Source organism: Centruroides vittatus, unplaced genomic scaffold (genome assembly GCF_030686945.1).
Source record: "Centruroides vittatus isolate TY-2023 unplaced genomic scaffold, ASM3068694v2 contig_1199, whole genome shotgun sequence".
Classification (NCBI taxonomy): domain Eukaryota; kingdom Metazoa; phylum Arthropoda; class Arachnida; order Scorpiones; family Buthidae; genus Centruroides; species Centruroides vittatus.
Window position 1 is genome coordinate 27,371 of NW_027120766.1, and position 16,057 is coordinate 43,427.

The 16,057-nt window shown below is 30.6% G+C and overlaps 1 protein-coding gene across 1 annotated transcript; it reads right to left on the bottom strand.

The window, feature by feature from the left end:
- Positions 1-14,230: 14,230 nt before the first annotated feature.
- LOC136983146 (uncharacterized) lies at positions 14,231-15,759 on the bottom strand. Its single transcript, XM_067279787.1, has 5 exons — positions 15,755-15,759; positions 15,419-15,562; positions 14,758-15,065; positions 14,543-14,691; positions 14,231-14,473 (listed from the first exon to the last, which is right to left on the bottom strand). The coding sequence occupies exons 3-5, from the start codon at positions 14,826-14,828 to the stop codon at positions 14,250-14,252; spliced, it is 444 nt and encodes a 147-aa protein (XP_067135888.1). The 5' UTR covers positions 14,829-15,065; positions 15,419-15,562; positions 15,755-15,759; the 3' UTR covers positions 14,231-14,249.
- Positions 15,760-16,057: the final 298 nt, after the last annotated feature.

Below are 16,057 nucleotides of genomic sequence, written 5' to 3' on the forward strand. Positions count from 1 at the left end.
CGTAAATTGAGTGTAAATACAGAAAAAAACAAATTATATCAAAGATGGGGACAAACAAGCTTACATCCCCAGAACAGAGCTTATAATTCGTTGTTATTTTCAGCCTGTTTCTACTTCGACTGTTTTTTGTTGGTAAAAAGTTAATGTTTTAAGATGTTCTTAGTGAAGAAACATAAAAGTATCGAAATATAATATTCACACACACAAAAATATTCATGTATGTCAACATTAGAAATTTGAAATCAATTATAGAATGTCCTGGATAGAGATATCGTGTGATTGTCTGTTTCTTCTGTCTTATTTTGTTTTTCTACGTGAAAATAAGATATCTTTTATAACTATTGATAATATAAACATTTTGTTTCTTTATATATTACCTTCAATTACAGCTGCAAACTTTAACACATGGAGCATGTGAGAAAGTATTATTGTATAGATTATTACATTTTTATGAATACACCTGAGACTCGTGACAATATAGGCCTATATTAACCTACTTTAAGTGTCAATATTTTATTTAGAATCATTTTAAACGTTATTATTACATCAAATTATGAAATGGAATGTTCCAAGTATAGGAGTAAGAGGGAGGGGAAAGAAGCCATGCGTAGGGAAAAAATAAGTTTTTATTTAAATTATAATAAAATTTACTTATATTTACGATAAATATCGATAATTTTCTTTTGGAGAAATGTATCTTGATAAAATTAATTATCTATATGAATGAAACTTTCAATAATACATTAGTTACAATGACTGACGTTCCTTTCTTACCCTTTCTGTAGTATGTCTTATTATTAAACATAGTTTTCTAGATTATAGCATAATAATGTGTAAAAAAAAAATTCTGTTAATTTGTAAACGCAAATACTATCACATAACAAGCATACTGTATCCTCTGTATATTTAAAGTCAGTTATTCGCAATTGAATTTTTCTAGATAAGCCTGTTTAATCTGTAATTTATTTGACAGAAAGAAATTGTTTATGGCCGTATTTCATTTATATAATGTTTTTCTCGTGATATTATTTCTAATATCGGAAAAAAATACACATTTCTAATATGGACATACATCAATATTTTTAATTCTGAATATTATATTTCGATACTTTTATCTTTCTTCACTAAGAACAAAGTACTTTTATTTTGAAAAATTAACTTTTTCCCAAGATAAAACAGTCGAAGTGGAAACCAGGCTGAAAATGACAATGAGTATATGAGCTCTGTTCGAGGGATGTCAGCTTATTCGTCCCATCTTTGATATAATTTGTTTTTTTCTGTATTTTCACTCAATTTACGTAAAAATTATTTTATTGTCCTGTTTATAATTAATAGCTTGTCTTCGTTTCTGTTTACTAAATGGAATTTCACAGTAAAATATTCAAAAACTAAATTATAAAAGCCAAACAAATTAAATAGCTTAATGTTTTACAATATCCACTTAAAATGGATAAAAGCATTATTGTATATTTATTATTTATTCGTGCATATCGACGTCTTTCGAAGAAATAATCATTTATTGTAGTTTTTATCAGTTGAAAATTATTCTGTTGTCTTTGATGAAATTTGTTACAATTTACTAATTTTTACAGCCACATTTAATTTTAAACGATAGCATTAGTTAAAATGTATTAATTTGTACACAAACATTAAATTTAAGGCATATTTCTTCGTATTTCTTGGTGATCACGTGACCGAAAGCTATTTTTATCTTGGCGGGAATTTTTTCACAGTGATCTTTGTCATATCTAATTTGCATATTAATGATAGTACATTACTAATCTTTATTAAACAGATCTAGACATTTTATATTATTTAAATTTGGCTGAATTAGTAAAATAATTATATAAAAATTTTCAGTATTTTGCAGGAAACTTCAATCCAGATGACGTAAGAGTCATCCATGGTTCACTGGAGAATTTGCGCGATGATCTTTTTTAGATCTAATTTGCATAATTATAATGGAAAATTATTAATCTTTATTAAACAGATTTAGTTATTGTGTATTAATTAAATTCATCGGTTTTTGTGAAAGAATTCTTTAAAACTTTTAGCGTTTATTTAGAAACTTTTTGTCACCTGATGACATTGGACAAGAGCATTTTCGTTTTGTTTATTGTATACGACAGTTCGCGCCAGATTTCGTAAAGTGCGGTTTAATAATTCTGTGTTTCTCGTTTTTTCGAAGTTCACTGCGATAATTTTTTATTACGTGGATTCGTACATTTTGCGTTGATTGCAATGGATATTTTAAGGCATAAAGTTTACTGTGAATTAGTTCTAAATTCAGAAAGAAAAGTTGAAAATAATTTATTTTTCGACAATTTGGGAGAACTGATCTTTGTTTGGATGTAAATGAAGGCATGTAAATTTATCTGTGCATATAATTATCTAGTTCTAATTTCGAAACATTTATGGCATTTAGTGTTTATAAGCGTGTTATTTAGACATGTCTACGAATTTAGTGCTAAAACGTAAAACTATGTCAAAGAAGAATACAAACTTTAATTAGCAAGTAGTATCTTTATTAGAAAACTTATTTGTTGGTAGATTTTTTTACATTTAAAGTGTAATTAGATGAAACTAAATAGATGTGAACATAGAAAGTTGAATATGGCAAGAGTAATAGATAAAACTATTATTACATATTACTCGATCAGAAAAATTTATACTTGAAGAATTTTGTTTTGATAATTATTGCCTAGGGTTTATGTCGAAAATATTTTTCAGTTATATTTGTAATTACAGTTAATTCGAATAGTAATGGCGCTTAAATATTTATAGGATTAATTGAAGTTTTCGAATTTTGTTTTGAGGAAACTGAGGAAGGCAAGAGTATCCACAGTTGTATAATGAACTGAATTTAAGTAAATTAGGTGACTTTGTATGTTTCGATGTAGTTTTTTATAATATTACGATATACGAACTTTCGATTTTGTAAATTGTATTATACTAAAAAATAAAGTTTTTCGTTATTCTTCTACTTAATGATGTATTTATAATGTTTCTGAACTAAATAATACTTATTAAATTGAAATCCAAGCTTTACAAAGTACTATGAATATTAGAAAAGACCGTTTTACTATAAACTACTACGTTTCACTACAGCTTACTCCAATGTTGATTCTACGAAAAGTAGGTCAGACAAGGACCGTTAGACTAATGACGTGGGCTGTTTACTTTTTCCGGTCGCATCGGTGCACTCCCGATAGCGTCATTTACAGAAGTTTTACCTACTTTTTTCTGACGCGAGCTAATAAAGAATATTAATTTTTTTAACCAATCAGATGACGGCGGGAGATTTAAATTCGATTTATGTCGATAGATGGCCGTCTAAAATTTCATATTTATTTTAATTTTCTTTTTTTTATTGTAATTTCTCGAGAACTAAAGGATATTCCAAAACAAAGTTGGAGAACCCAACTACTCGTGAAAATTCTACGACTTCACGAAATGGTCCAGGTATTTTATAAGAATTTTTTAATTGCTATTGACGTCCCTCACCACTGCCACTCGATCGCCTTGGACGTCTATTTACGTCCCTCACTGTTAAGAGGTTGAAAGCGGATTGAAATATTAGCATTTTGTAGATAAACTTAATTTACATATAATAAATTTAAATAAGTTAATCTTTAAAAAACAACAAAATAAAAAAAAATGTAGAAATATATTTACAAGTATATTTGAATCTATAAAAAAGTTCGGAAATACAGAAACTGTAAGAATTTTATTATTTTATTGTCGGAGAAATAATGTGTATATTTTTAATTTTATTTCTAATTGTAACAAAAAACATTTTAATTGTTGATTTGTAGAAACTGCTATTTGAATACCTGCTGAAAAGGGACAAACAAGTCCGAAACACAAGCTTAAAGTGTATGTGTACAGGTGAACTGAATAAAAAATATTATTTCTGATCAGTAAAACTAAATATCTGCATCCATAATTTTCCAGTATAATAAGTCCTGTTAATTGATAAATGAACTAGTACACAAAGATAAATTTAAGCTATTTTTATATTCATCTTCACATTTATAACAAATGTTATCGTCATTGACCGATATTTAATTTTAAAAACAATTTTCACCATTCGCATGCATCAGAAAAATAAGCATAACTTCCCTAAAACACACTTTACTGAGAAAGTCCGCTTCACTCTGAAAAAGCCGTCAGTTTTATGTCCTACTTTCTCTAACATAGTAAAACAAAGTAAGTTAAAGTACAAAAATACACATAAACACAAATAAATAAGTAGCCCAATAATACATACTTTCATTTATATCCATGTTATATCCAAAAACCAGTTTTCCCAAATTGTCAAAAAATAAATTATTTTCAACTTTTCTTTCTGTAAAGTAGCATATTCTGAAAAACGAGTTATATATTTAGAGTAAAATTTCCACCTTCTATCTGTTAAAAACAACGCAAAATATATGGATCCACGTAATAAAAATTTACCACAGTGAACTTCGAAAAAACGAAAAACACAGTAAATTCAAACCGCAGTCTATAAAAATCTGGCGCCAACTGATTCATATAGGATGTCCTGTGAAAAATTTCAGCACATGACGAAAAGTTTTTGAATAAATGCCAAAAGTTTTAAAAAATTCTTTCATGAAACCCGATGAATTTAATTAATACACAATAACTAAATCTGTTTAATAAAGATTAATAATTTACCATTATAATCATGCAAATTAGATATAAAAAAGATCATTGCGCAAATTCTCCCGCGAACCATGGATGACTCTTACGTTATCTGGATTGAAGTTTTCCTGCAAAATACTAAAAACTTTATATAATTATTTTACTAATCCAGTCGAATTTAAATAATATAAAATGTCTAGATCTGTTTAATAAAGATTAGTAATGTACTATCACTAATATGCAAATTACATATGACAAAGATCAATGTGGGAAAATTCCGCCAAGATAAAAATAGCTTTCGGTCACGTGATCACCAAGAAATAGGAAAAAATACGTTTAAAATTTAATGTTTGTGTACAAATTAATACATTTTAACTAATGTCATCGTTTAAAATTGAATGTGGCTGTAAAAATTAGTAAATTGTAACAAATTTCATCAAAGACAACAGAATAATTTTCAGCTTATAAAAACTGTACAATAAATGATTATTTCTTCAAAATACGTCGATATGCACGAATAAATAATAAATATGTAATAATGCTTTTATATAGTTTAAGTGGATATTGTAAAAATTAAGCCATTTAATTTGTTTGGCGCTTATAATTTAGTTTCCGAATATTTTACTGTGAAATTCCATTTAGTAAACAGAAACAAAGACAAGCTATTAATTATAAACAGGGCAATAGAATAATTCTTACGTAAATTGAGTGTAAATACAGAAAAAAACGAATTATATTAAAGATGGGACAAACAAGCTTACATTCCCAGAACAGAGCTTATAATTCGTTGTCATTTTCAGCTTGTTCCTACTTCGATGTTTTATGTTGGTAAAAAGTTAATATTTTAAGATGTTCTTAGTAAAGAAAGATAAAAGTATCGAAATATAATATTCATACACACAAAACTATTTATGTATGTCGACATTAGAAATTTGAAATAAATTATAGAATGTCCTGGATAAACATATCGTGTGATTGTCTGTTTCTTCTGTCTAATTTTGTTTTTCTACGTGAAAATAAGATATCTTTTAGAACTATTGATAATATAAACATCTTGTTTTGTTATATATTACCTTCAATTACAGATGCAAACTTTAATACATGGAGCATGTGAGAAAGTGTTATTGTATCGATTATTACATTTTTATGAATACATCTGAGACTAATAACGATATATATTAACCTAGTTTAAGTGTCAATATTTTATTTAGAATCATTTTAAACGTTATTATTACATCAAATTATGAAATGGAATATTCCAAGTATAAGAGTAAGAGGGAGGGGAAAGAAGCCATGCGTGGTGAAAAAATGTGTTTTTATCTAAATTATAATAAAATTTACTTATATTTACGAGAGACATCGACAATTTTCTTATGGAAAAATGTATCTTGATAAAATTAATTATCTATATGAATGAAACTTTCAATAATACATTAGTTACAATGACTGACGTTCCTTTCTTACCCTTTCTGTAGTATGTCTTGTGTATTAAACATACTTTTCTAGATTATAGCATAATAATGTGTAAAAAAACTAAAAATTGTTAATTTGTAAACGCAGATACTATCACATTAAAAGCATACTGTACCCTCTGTATATTTAACGTCAGTTATTCGCGATTGAATTTTTCTAAATAAACCTGTTTAATTCGTAATTTGACAGAAAGAAATTGTTTATGGCCTTATTTCATATATCTAATGTTTTTCTCGTAATATTATTTCAAATATCGGAAAAAATATACATTTCTATAATGGACATACATCAATATTTTTAATTCTGAATATTATATTTGGATACTTTTATCTTTCTTCACTAAGAACAAAGTACTTTTATTTTGAAAAAATAACTTTTTACCAAGATAGAACAGTCGAAATGGGAACCAGGCTAAAAATGACAATGAGTATATGAGCTCTGTTCGAGGGATGTCAGCTTATTCGTCCCATCTTTCATATAATTCGTTTTTTTCTGTATTTACACTCAATTTACGTAAAAATTATTCTATTGTCCTGTTTATAATTAATAGCTTGTCTTTGTTTCTGTTTACTAAATGGAATTTCACAGTAAAATATTCGGAAACTAAATTATAAAAGCCAAACAAATTAAATAGCTTAATTTTTACAATATCCACTTAAAATGAATAAAAGCATTATTGCATATTTATTATTTATTCGTGCATATCGACGTCTTTCGAAGAAATAATCATTTATTGTAGAGTTTTTATAAACTGAAAATTATTCTGTTGTCTTTGATGAAATTTGTTACAATTTACTAATTTTTACAGAAACATTAAATTTTAAACGATGACTTTAGTTAAAATTTATTAATTTGTACACACACTTTAAATTTCGACACATTTCTTTGTATTTCTTGGTAATCACGTGACCGAAAGCCATTTTTATCTTAGCGGGAATTTTCCCACCTTAATATTTGTCATATCTAATTTGCATATTAGTGATAGTACATTACTAATCTTTATTAAACAGATCTAGACATTTTATATTATTTAAATTTGACTGGATTAGTAAAATAACTATATAAAAATTTTTAGTATTTTGAAGGAAAACTTTAATCCAGATAACGTAAAAGTCATCAATGGTTGGCGAGAGAATTTGCGCGATGATCTTTTTTATATCTAATTTGCATAATTATAATGCAAAATTATTTACCTTTATTAAACAGATTTAGTTATTGTGTATTAATTAAATTCATCGGGTTTCATGAAAGAATTTTTCAAAACTTTTAGCATTTATTCTAAAACTTTACATCATGTGCTGAAATTTTTCACAGGACATCCTATATGAATCAGTTGGCGCCAGATTTTTATAGAATGCGGTTTGGATTTACTGTGTTCTTTGTTTTTTCGAAGTTCACTGCGATAAATTTTTATTACGTGGATCCATACATTTTGCGTTGTTTTTAACAGATAAAAGGTGGTAATTTTACTCTGAACATAGAACTTGTTTTTCGGAATATGCTACTTTACAAAAAGAAAAGTTGAAAATAATTTATTTTTCGACAATTTGGGAGAACTGACTTTTGGATATAACATATGGATATAAATGAAAGTATGTATTATTGGGCTACTAATTTATTTGTGTTTATGTGTATTGTTGTACTGCAACTTACTTTGTTTTACTACGTTAAAGAAAGTAGGTCACACATTCGATCGCTAACATTTATACACTAAAATTTATACTTGAAGAATTTTGTTTTCATAATTATTGCCTAGGATTTATGTCGAAAATATTTTTCGGTTATATTTGTAATTACAGTTAATTCGAATAGTAATGGCGTTTAAATATTTATAGGATTAATTGAAGTTTTCGAATTTTGTTTGAGGAAACTGAGGAAGGCAAGAGTATCGACAGGTGTATAATGAACTGAATTTAACTAAATTAGGTGACTTTGTATGTTTCGATGTAGTTTTTTATAATATTACGATATACGAACTTTCGATTTTGTAAATTGTATTATACTAAAAAATAAAGTTTTTTGTTATTCTCCTACTTAATGATGTATTTATAATGTTTCTGAACTAAATAATACTTATTAAATTGAAATCCAAGCTTTACAAAGTACTATGAATATTAGAAAAGACCGTTTTACTATAAACTACTACGTCTTACTACAGCTTACTCTAATGTTGATTTTACAAAAAGTAGGTCAGACAAGGACCGTTAGACTAATGACGTAGACTGTTTACTTTTTCGGGTTGCATCGGTGCTCTCCCGATAGCGTCATTTACAGAAGTCTCACCTACTTTTTTCTGACTCGAGCCAATTAGGAATATTAATTTTTTTAACCAATCAGATGATGGCGGGAAATTTAAATTCGATTTATGTCGATAGATGGCCGTCTAAAATTTCATATTTATTTTAATTTTCTTTCTTTTATTGTAATTTCTCGAGAACTAAAGGATATTCCAAAACAAAGTTGGAAGAACCTAACTACTACTGAAAATTCTACGACTTCACGAAATGGTCCAGGTATTTTATAAGAATTTTTTAACGACTATAGTCGTCCCTCACCACTGCCATTCGATCGCCTTACACGACTATTCTCGTCCCTCACTGCTAAGAGGCTAACTTCTTCGGCACCTTTCGATCTCAGATCATCTGTCTCGAGGTCTAGAACACTCTTTTTCCCTCCCTGATTCTTCGAGATTTTCTCCAAAAGTGACTCTTTCTCTGCCGTTTGTACACACCGTCTTTTGTTCTACTTATTTTCGTGGAAAAGATAATCCTACCCAAGGGCAAAAGGGTTAGACGGCCACATTATAATCGAACAAATATGTAATAACAAATTCGAATTTAAACGGTTCAAATATTTGGTTAAAAATCGTAATACGTAAATATTGTACGTTTGGAAATTAAGTTATTACCATCAGAAATAAGAAATCGCATCTGAAATAATACAGTAAAAGCCGTTTTCTCGGTAAAGAATTAATGCTCTCTCTCACCCCGCAAGGGAATTTCGAAAAATCCCTTCTTAGTGTGCGTTTCCATGACGTGCTATACGCTAAGTGTGTACCAAATTTCACCTCTTTAGGTTCAGCAATTTGCTCTGATGAATCAATCAGTCAGTCAGTCAGTCAGTCAGTCAGGTCAAGTACGTTTATATAATTATATAGATTGAGTCATCGTTACGAAACAAACGGTCACCTGATCAGATTCCCACACTCACTGGACATATACCCGACGTTAGGCGAACATACTTATAGCCCTATTTATAACCGCCATAATTATAGTTCCGAAGGATTACCTATATTTTGATCTGAGCACATGTTTACTTCCTCGGTCTTCCACAGATAATTTATCGTTTAATGACAGACAGCACTCTTAAAAAGGTATAATAATTGTCAGATCGATTGTAAATTCTTTCTCTCGATCATGTAATATTCCAGTTAGGGCCAGTAGTAATAATTATAAACGTGTATAGTCTAGGTGATTGACCTCTATAGCAAGTAGCCCATAGATATGATTGTATCTGTCGCTTTACTTTTTTATTAAATTTATGATTTAGTTAACCTGTCAACCAGTTATTATTCGGAGAACGGATCGCTATCAACTTACCCATTGCCCTCTTCCACCCGACTTATTGCTTTCCTCTCACAGTAACTTATTTGAAAAAATAGTTATGCTTTCATATGAAAGTTTTCTACTTGTAAAATGTATATTCCATTTGTATTAATTTGCAGACTTACCAGCCATACATAAACAATGTCCAGCCATTTACACAAGTGGATCAAAACTGATATTTTTCTGAATTTTGATTGATTGTGCATATCAATACATGAAATTAATTATGAAATTGGTTTTATGCGTCTAAAATCCACTTTGATTTTTACTTTGCCGGCTCTGTTATATATAAAAGAGGGAAAATAGGGCGATCGGTTTTTGGGGACATTTTTTAATGACCCTCAAGATTTCTACATTTTTCGGCTTAGAGATTTAGAACCTCCCGTTTCTTTCGGACCCTTCTGTATAGTTGTATTGTATTAAGAAAATTACATAATACGATACGTGGTAACCTGTATGCAAAACTTACGTATCGCGATAAACGTGACCATGGTAAGCTGAAATAACCAAACTCTTTACTTATATGGTTTTCGTTTTAATGTTTTTTATATTATAGTATTTAATTTATACAAGTATAAAAGTTATCTTATGTACGGGTTTATTACACTGATTGCCCAATCTAATACAATTTGAAAACTCTTTATTCCCTACAGTAGAATCTTTAAGAAGATTTTAAAATCTCTTAGATTGGACACTTGATGTAACAATCTTTTACGTAAGATAACCTTTGTAGTTATATAAATCAAAAACTGTAATATAATATAATATAAGAATTAGAGATACGAATTTATTTAATAATTTTAATGTTTGTTTTTATTTTTTGCTCGGGAAACGCCCAACTGATATTGTAGTGTATAATAGTGTAGATAACCGATGTAGCAAACTGCCTCCTTCTCGCACTTGGTTTAATTCCTTTCTAAACACATTTCTAAGGTTAACGAATAAATTTATTTTCTTTGTGACGTAAATCTTGCATGTCGCTTTTTCTTGTTTTTCATTGTTAGCACTTTTCCGCGGGAGGAATTTCGAAAAATTTTTTCTTAGGGTGCGACTATGCAGACGCGAATTTAGTAGCGAGCGAGAGGTTGCGAGCAATATAGTTCTTGCAAAGGAGAACCATGCACAAGCGAGAAGCGAGAAATCTCGCTGGCGAGAGCGAATTTCTGGTTCTCGCACATATCTGACTTCGTTTGATATTTCTCGCGTCTCGCCAGTTCTCGCTGAACGGTGCGCATGCGCTTTCGTAAAGAAGTACAAAATGGCTTCTTCCAGTGAACAAGACGGCGGACCAGCCATTAAAGAAAAATTAAGAAATAACGTTTATTTACACCCAGAGATATGGGATAAACGACTTTTTGATCACAGGAATCGAAACATTTTATATGCAAAGTGGAATCAGATAGCTGAAGACACTCAATTAGACGGTAAGTTTCTGTTTAGTAGCGTATATAAGTATGTAAGTTCTGGTATAAAATAAGCTTATTTTATACCAGAAACACTTGACATAAAAAATAGAGAATAAAGATTCCGTAGCGTGTATAATCTGTTTAATATATGCTCAGAATTTTTATTACTTCGTTATATCGCGTCGTCGGATATACCGTGCTTTTTTTGTCTCAGGACACGTGCAATATAACTAAAAGCTCTTGTAATTAATGTCGAAATATAAAATTGATTATTTATGAGTTAAATTATACAGTAGTTGTTAATAAATTAGTTTTTATATTTGCAGTAACCAGATGCAAGAAGTTATGGAAAAATCTCTGTGATCAGTTCCGGGCTATCCACAACAGCTTGCCAAGGAGTGGAAGTGGCTTAGAAGCCAAAAAGCCTAAATGGATCTTCTATTCACTGTTACAGTTTTTAGCTGATGTGGTAGAAGCTAGAGAGTAATAATCTTTACATTAATATTTTAAAATAATGATAAATAAATTTTATTTTATTAGTAGTTTTCTAAGGTACAAGTAGAACATTTCATACAATCGTATTACAATGTTACCTTAGGATCCAAAATGGCAGCCAGGGAAATTTTTCCCTACTTATGAGACTGCGACAGGGAAAAAATTTTCCCTAGAGTCGCGACGTCGACGACGTAGGGAATTTGTCCCCGTTCGGTTTCTACCCTGCGTTCGACGTTGCCGAGTAATCTGTAACCTCGAAACGGAGACGGTATTGTGTAAATTTGCGACGGTAGAGGGAGCCTTTTCGTGACGTCGTGCGAGAGTAAAATCGGCGGCAAATTCGTAGGGGTGTTACGAAGGAATATGCAAATGCATGATCTGCGAAGTGATTTCTGTTCATTTCTGGACAATTTTATGCAAATCGACTAGTTTCCAGTTGGAATCGTTTACTGCTGTGTTGCGACGAATTGCGTATTAGATTAATTGCTGTTTTTTTCTTAACGATATTTCATTCGCACACAAATTGCTATTGTTGAATATTTATTATTATTATTTCCTCCAGTATTAGTAAGTACTGTTATTTCTTTTATAACAATTTTATCCTAAAAGTTAGAGAACCAAGTAATCAGAAATAAAGGAAAAAGCGTGTTTTTTCCCTATCCTTACCTTCCCTCGTTTAGTTTATTGCCAATTGTTCGATAATGACTAGTTCTATTGATTTGAGTTGCAACGACGAATTTTGGTCGAGATGCACTTCTTGTGATTTTTACAAGTTGACTGGAAGACGACTTTTCGGAGCTAGGTTTGCCTCCCCGTATCGATAACGCATCGAATTTTGCTGTAAAATTAGGCATACAGCCGACCGAGTCCGTTTGCATTCATTGCGATGAAGATAAGAATTGCTTCATATGTCAGGTGAACGACAGATCAGAAAACATTGTGAATTAGATCGTTTATAAATACGTGAATTCTGGCAGTACGATAATAACGGACGAATGGAAAGGATATATGCATATTGACGACATAGAAGGAGTAGGGTCGAACATAGAACTGTCAACGATTCGAAAAATTTTGGGGTATACTATAGATTACTCCCTATGGAATTTCGTGTATTTGGGTATATATCTGAACTCAGGGGATCGAGACGAGTTCAACGATACTCTACTTTTGGACAGGAGACGAAAAATAAAAAAGTTATCATACTTTTTTCCAGCGATCGCGCGATGATAGGGAGTCGCGTCGCTCTTCGCTAAGTCGGCCTCGCTATCGCGATCGGGAGTTCCGTCGCTTGCCGTTAAAATTGCCTTTAGTAGACGTTTCCCCCCTTTTTTTACTTTGTTTAAAAACTACCATGAATCAATCACTAGTTTAGCACATGGCGGCGTGTGGTGGCACCCATACGAGAGGTCAGTCGGGCCGCCATGTTCGCTGCCATAAGTAACATTAACCGAAATGGCGATCGCGCGATGATCGGAAGTCGCGTCGCTGTCTTTGCTCTCGTATCGCGTGTTGAACGCTCCGGGAGATGACCGTAGTCCGACGTCACGGTTTGCAGACTTTACCGCAAGATGGCAATACTAGCAACTACGGTGCAGTCTGCATGAGAGCATTAAAAAAGTATGGTAACTTAAAAAGTGTGATAACTTTTTTTATTTTTCGTCTCCGGTCCAAAAATAGGGTACCTTTGAACTCGTCTCGGTCCCCTGAGTTCAAATATATAATCAAAGTCCTGAAATTCCATAGGGAGTAATCTATATTACACCCAAATTTTGTCGACCCCCAAACAGGAGATCATACTCACAATATCGAACGATCGAAAAGTGAGTAAAAAACTTCTTTTTTTGTTGTTTTTTATTGTTTATTTCGGTGAAAAAATCCGCGGAGTCTGCAGAGAAATTCAAGATGGCGGTCGGAACCGCGGCCATCTTGAATGGAGGGAAAAATTTTTCCTCGTCGCAGTCTCATAAGTAGGGAAAAATTTCCCTGGCCGCCATTTTGGATCCTAAGGTAACATTAACTATAGTATTATTATACTTATTTTCCAGAACACATTCAAATATTTCAGAAACTGAAATAAATGAAAATATGGAACCAACTGCATCAGAAGTATGTATTCTTTTTGTAATCTTTAAAATTATTTTTTATTGTTCTATTTTTAAATCTCAACAAATACTTCAGATTATAGAAAATATTGCTATGGGTTGTGATGTAAATATAGAAGAAGTTTCATCGTCCACATCACATCCTCATCCTCATCCAAAGAAAAGGAAAACATCCTTTCCAGATCAGTTACTAAAAGAAATTAGTAATGTAAATAGGTGAGAATATATTTTCTATTTACAGAACAATTTTATATGTAATAATTGTCAAAATCTGTTTGACAAAAATTTATAAAAAATTACAATTCAGAACATTAAAAATTTATTTCTTTTCAGGGAATTGAATGAGTGTCAAGGGAGTCCTTTCGCACTATATCTTGACACTTTAATGAAGCAAGTGCCATCAAAAAAGAAGAAGATTGTGCGAAAAGACGGTGATTGATGTTGTAAATAGTTTTATTGACGATGTGTTAGATTAATAATTATTAATAAACATCACTTTTTAACAATTTTTGTTTATTTAATCAATATATATTATTCCATTGCCAAGATACATTTCCTTCTGAAACAAAATATATGGCAAATTTATCTCTAATATCTCCTGCCAATTTTGAAAAATTGCGTGATACATTTTGTTTAAATGGTTTCCATTGCTCACACAATTCATCTGTGCGCCATAAACCTTCGCAAAATACACCATTAGTATCTAAATAGTCTCTGTATCCTTCTGGGCAATATGCTGCTTCATCTAGAAGACACATTAATACTATAAATATAAAATATAACAAATAAAAATAATTATTGTAACAAATGATACCTGATAAATTATTCTCAGTGATCATAAAATTGTGCAGCACAACAGCTGCTTTTATTACTTTATCTACGTTATCTGGTGCTAAAGCAATGGGCCTTCGAGAAATTCTCCATCGGTTGGCAAGTATACCAAAGGCACATTCAATACAACGCCTACAAATACATTAATTATTTGTATCTAGAATTATAACTATTAATGTAAAAAAAATATAAATATACCTTGCTCGACTTAAGCGATAATTAAACACACTCTGCAAAGGGGACAGTTGTCTACCAGAATACGGTCTCATAAAATCTGGGCGTAGTTGAAATGCTTCATCTCCTATCAACACATGTGGAGATAAAGTATTTGAATTAGGCAGAATACTTGAACTTGGTATCCCCAATGTTCCATTTTTCAATTTTCTGCCTAGTACTGATGCCTTCAGAACTCCTCCATCAGAAAATGAGCCATATGCACCAATATCAACAGCCAAGAATCTGCAATGTGCATCAGCTATGCCTAACAATATAATGGAGTTAGTTCCCTGGAAGAAATTTAAACAAATTAAAATTTTTGAATTTTATCTATTTCAGATTTCTTGACATGGTTGAGCATTAATAATTTTATTATAATTTTTAACAAGCTTTTAAAATAGTATATAGATAGGTCAATAAAACACAATTCCTTGATTGAAAGTATTAATATCTTCATTTGTACATTACAATTGTCTTTAAAAACTTTATCCATCAGAAATTGTTTCTCTAAATCATAAATAACTGATAAATATATTCATTATCTGTTTACTCTATATGTTATAAAATGCATTATGAGAAACTAATGTTTTAAAATAAGATTAAAAGATTGCATTGCAAGTTATTCATTCTTTTTGAAAATCACCTTATAATTGTAAAATTGAGAGCCACTATTTGCATGCTGCTGAATGTTGACATGCTTGCCATCAACTGCTCCACAGCAATTTGGGAATTGCCATAATTTTTCAAATTCTATGGCAGACTTCCTCCATATCTGTTCAGTAGGTTCCTGCAAGGAATGCACACAGTACAGCAGATATATTTCAGAATAAACTAATGCAATATATATATATATTAAAATAAAATGCAGTGCAAAAGTATGGAATTATCACAATACTTAATTACAATTATGTATGAAATTTTACATAGCATTGTAGTGTATATTTTCTATGTTATATACCAGACATACATGAATACTCACGGGAATGTATTTTTTTCTAAGTGTATCCCAAATAACTTGGCAAGTTTCTGGAATAATTTTTTAGATTGTGGAGAATCCTACATAAAATGCATAGGCTAAAGACTTGTAAGAGTCTCCAGTTGCCAAAAATCTAGAAAAGCATTTAATTAGTTGATAAATTATTTAATTTTAAATTTTTATCTGAACTATTATATTCGAATTTTACCTTAATGTAATCGCTAAACGTTCACCAGGAGAAATTGACTCATTATTACTATATTTTTGTAATCGATCAGCAGTCAGCCGTAATAACTGATCGAACTG

Coding starts and splice junctions, on each gene's coding strand:
- LOC136983146 (XM_067279787.1), bottom strand. CDS start 14,828: ATGAGACCGTATTCTGGTAGACAACTGTCCCCTTTGCAGAGTGTGTTT. Junction 14,692..14,757: donor TATCGCTTAAGTCGAGCAAG/GTATATTTATAT, acceptor ATGTATTTGTAG/GCGTTGTATTGAATGTGCCT. Junction 14,474..14,542: donor CACTGAGAATAATTTATCAG/GTATCATTTGTT, acceptor TGTGTCTTCTAG/ATGAAGCAGCATATTGCCCA.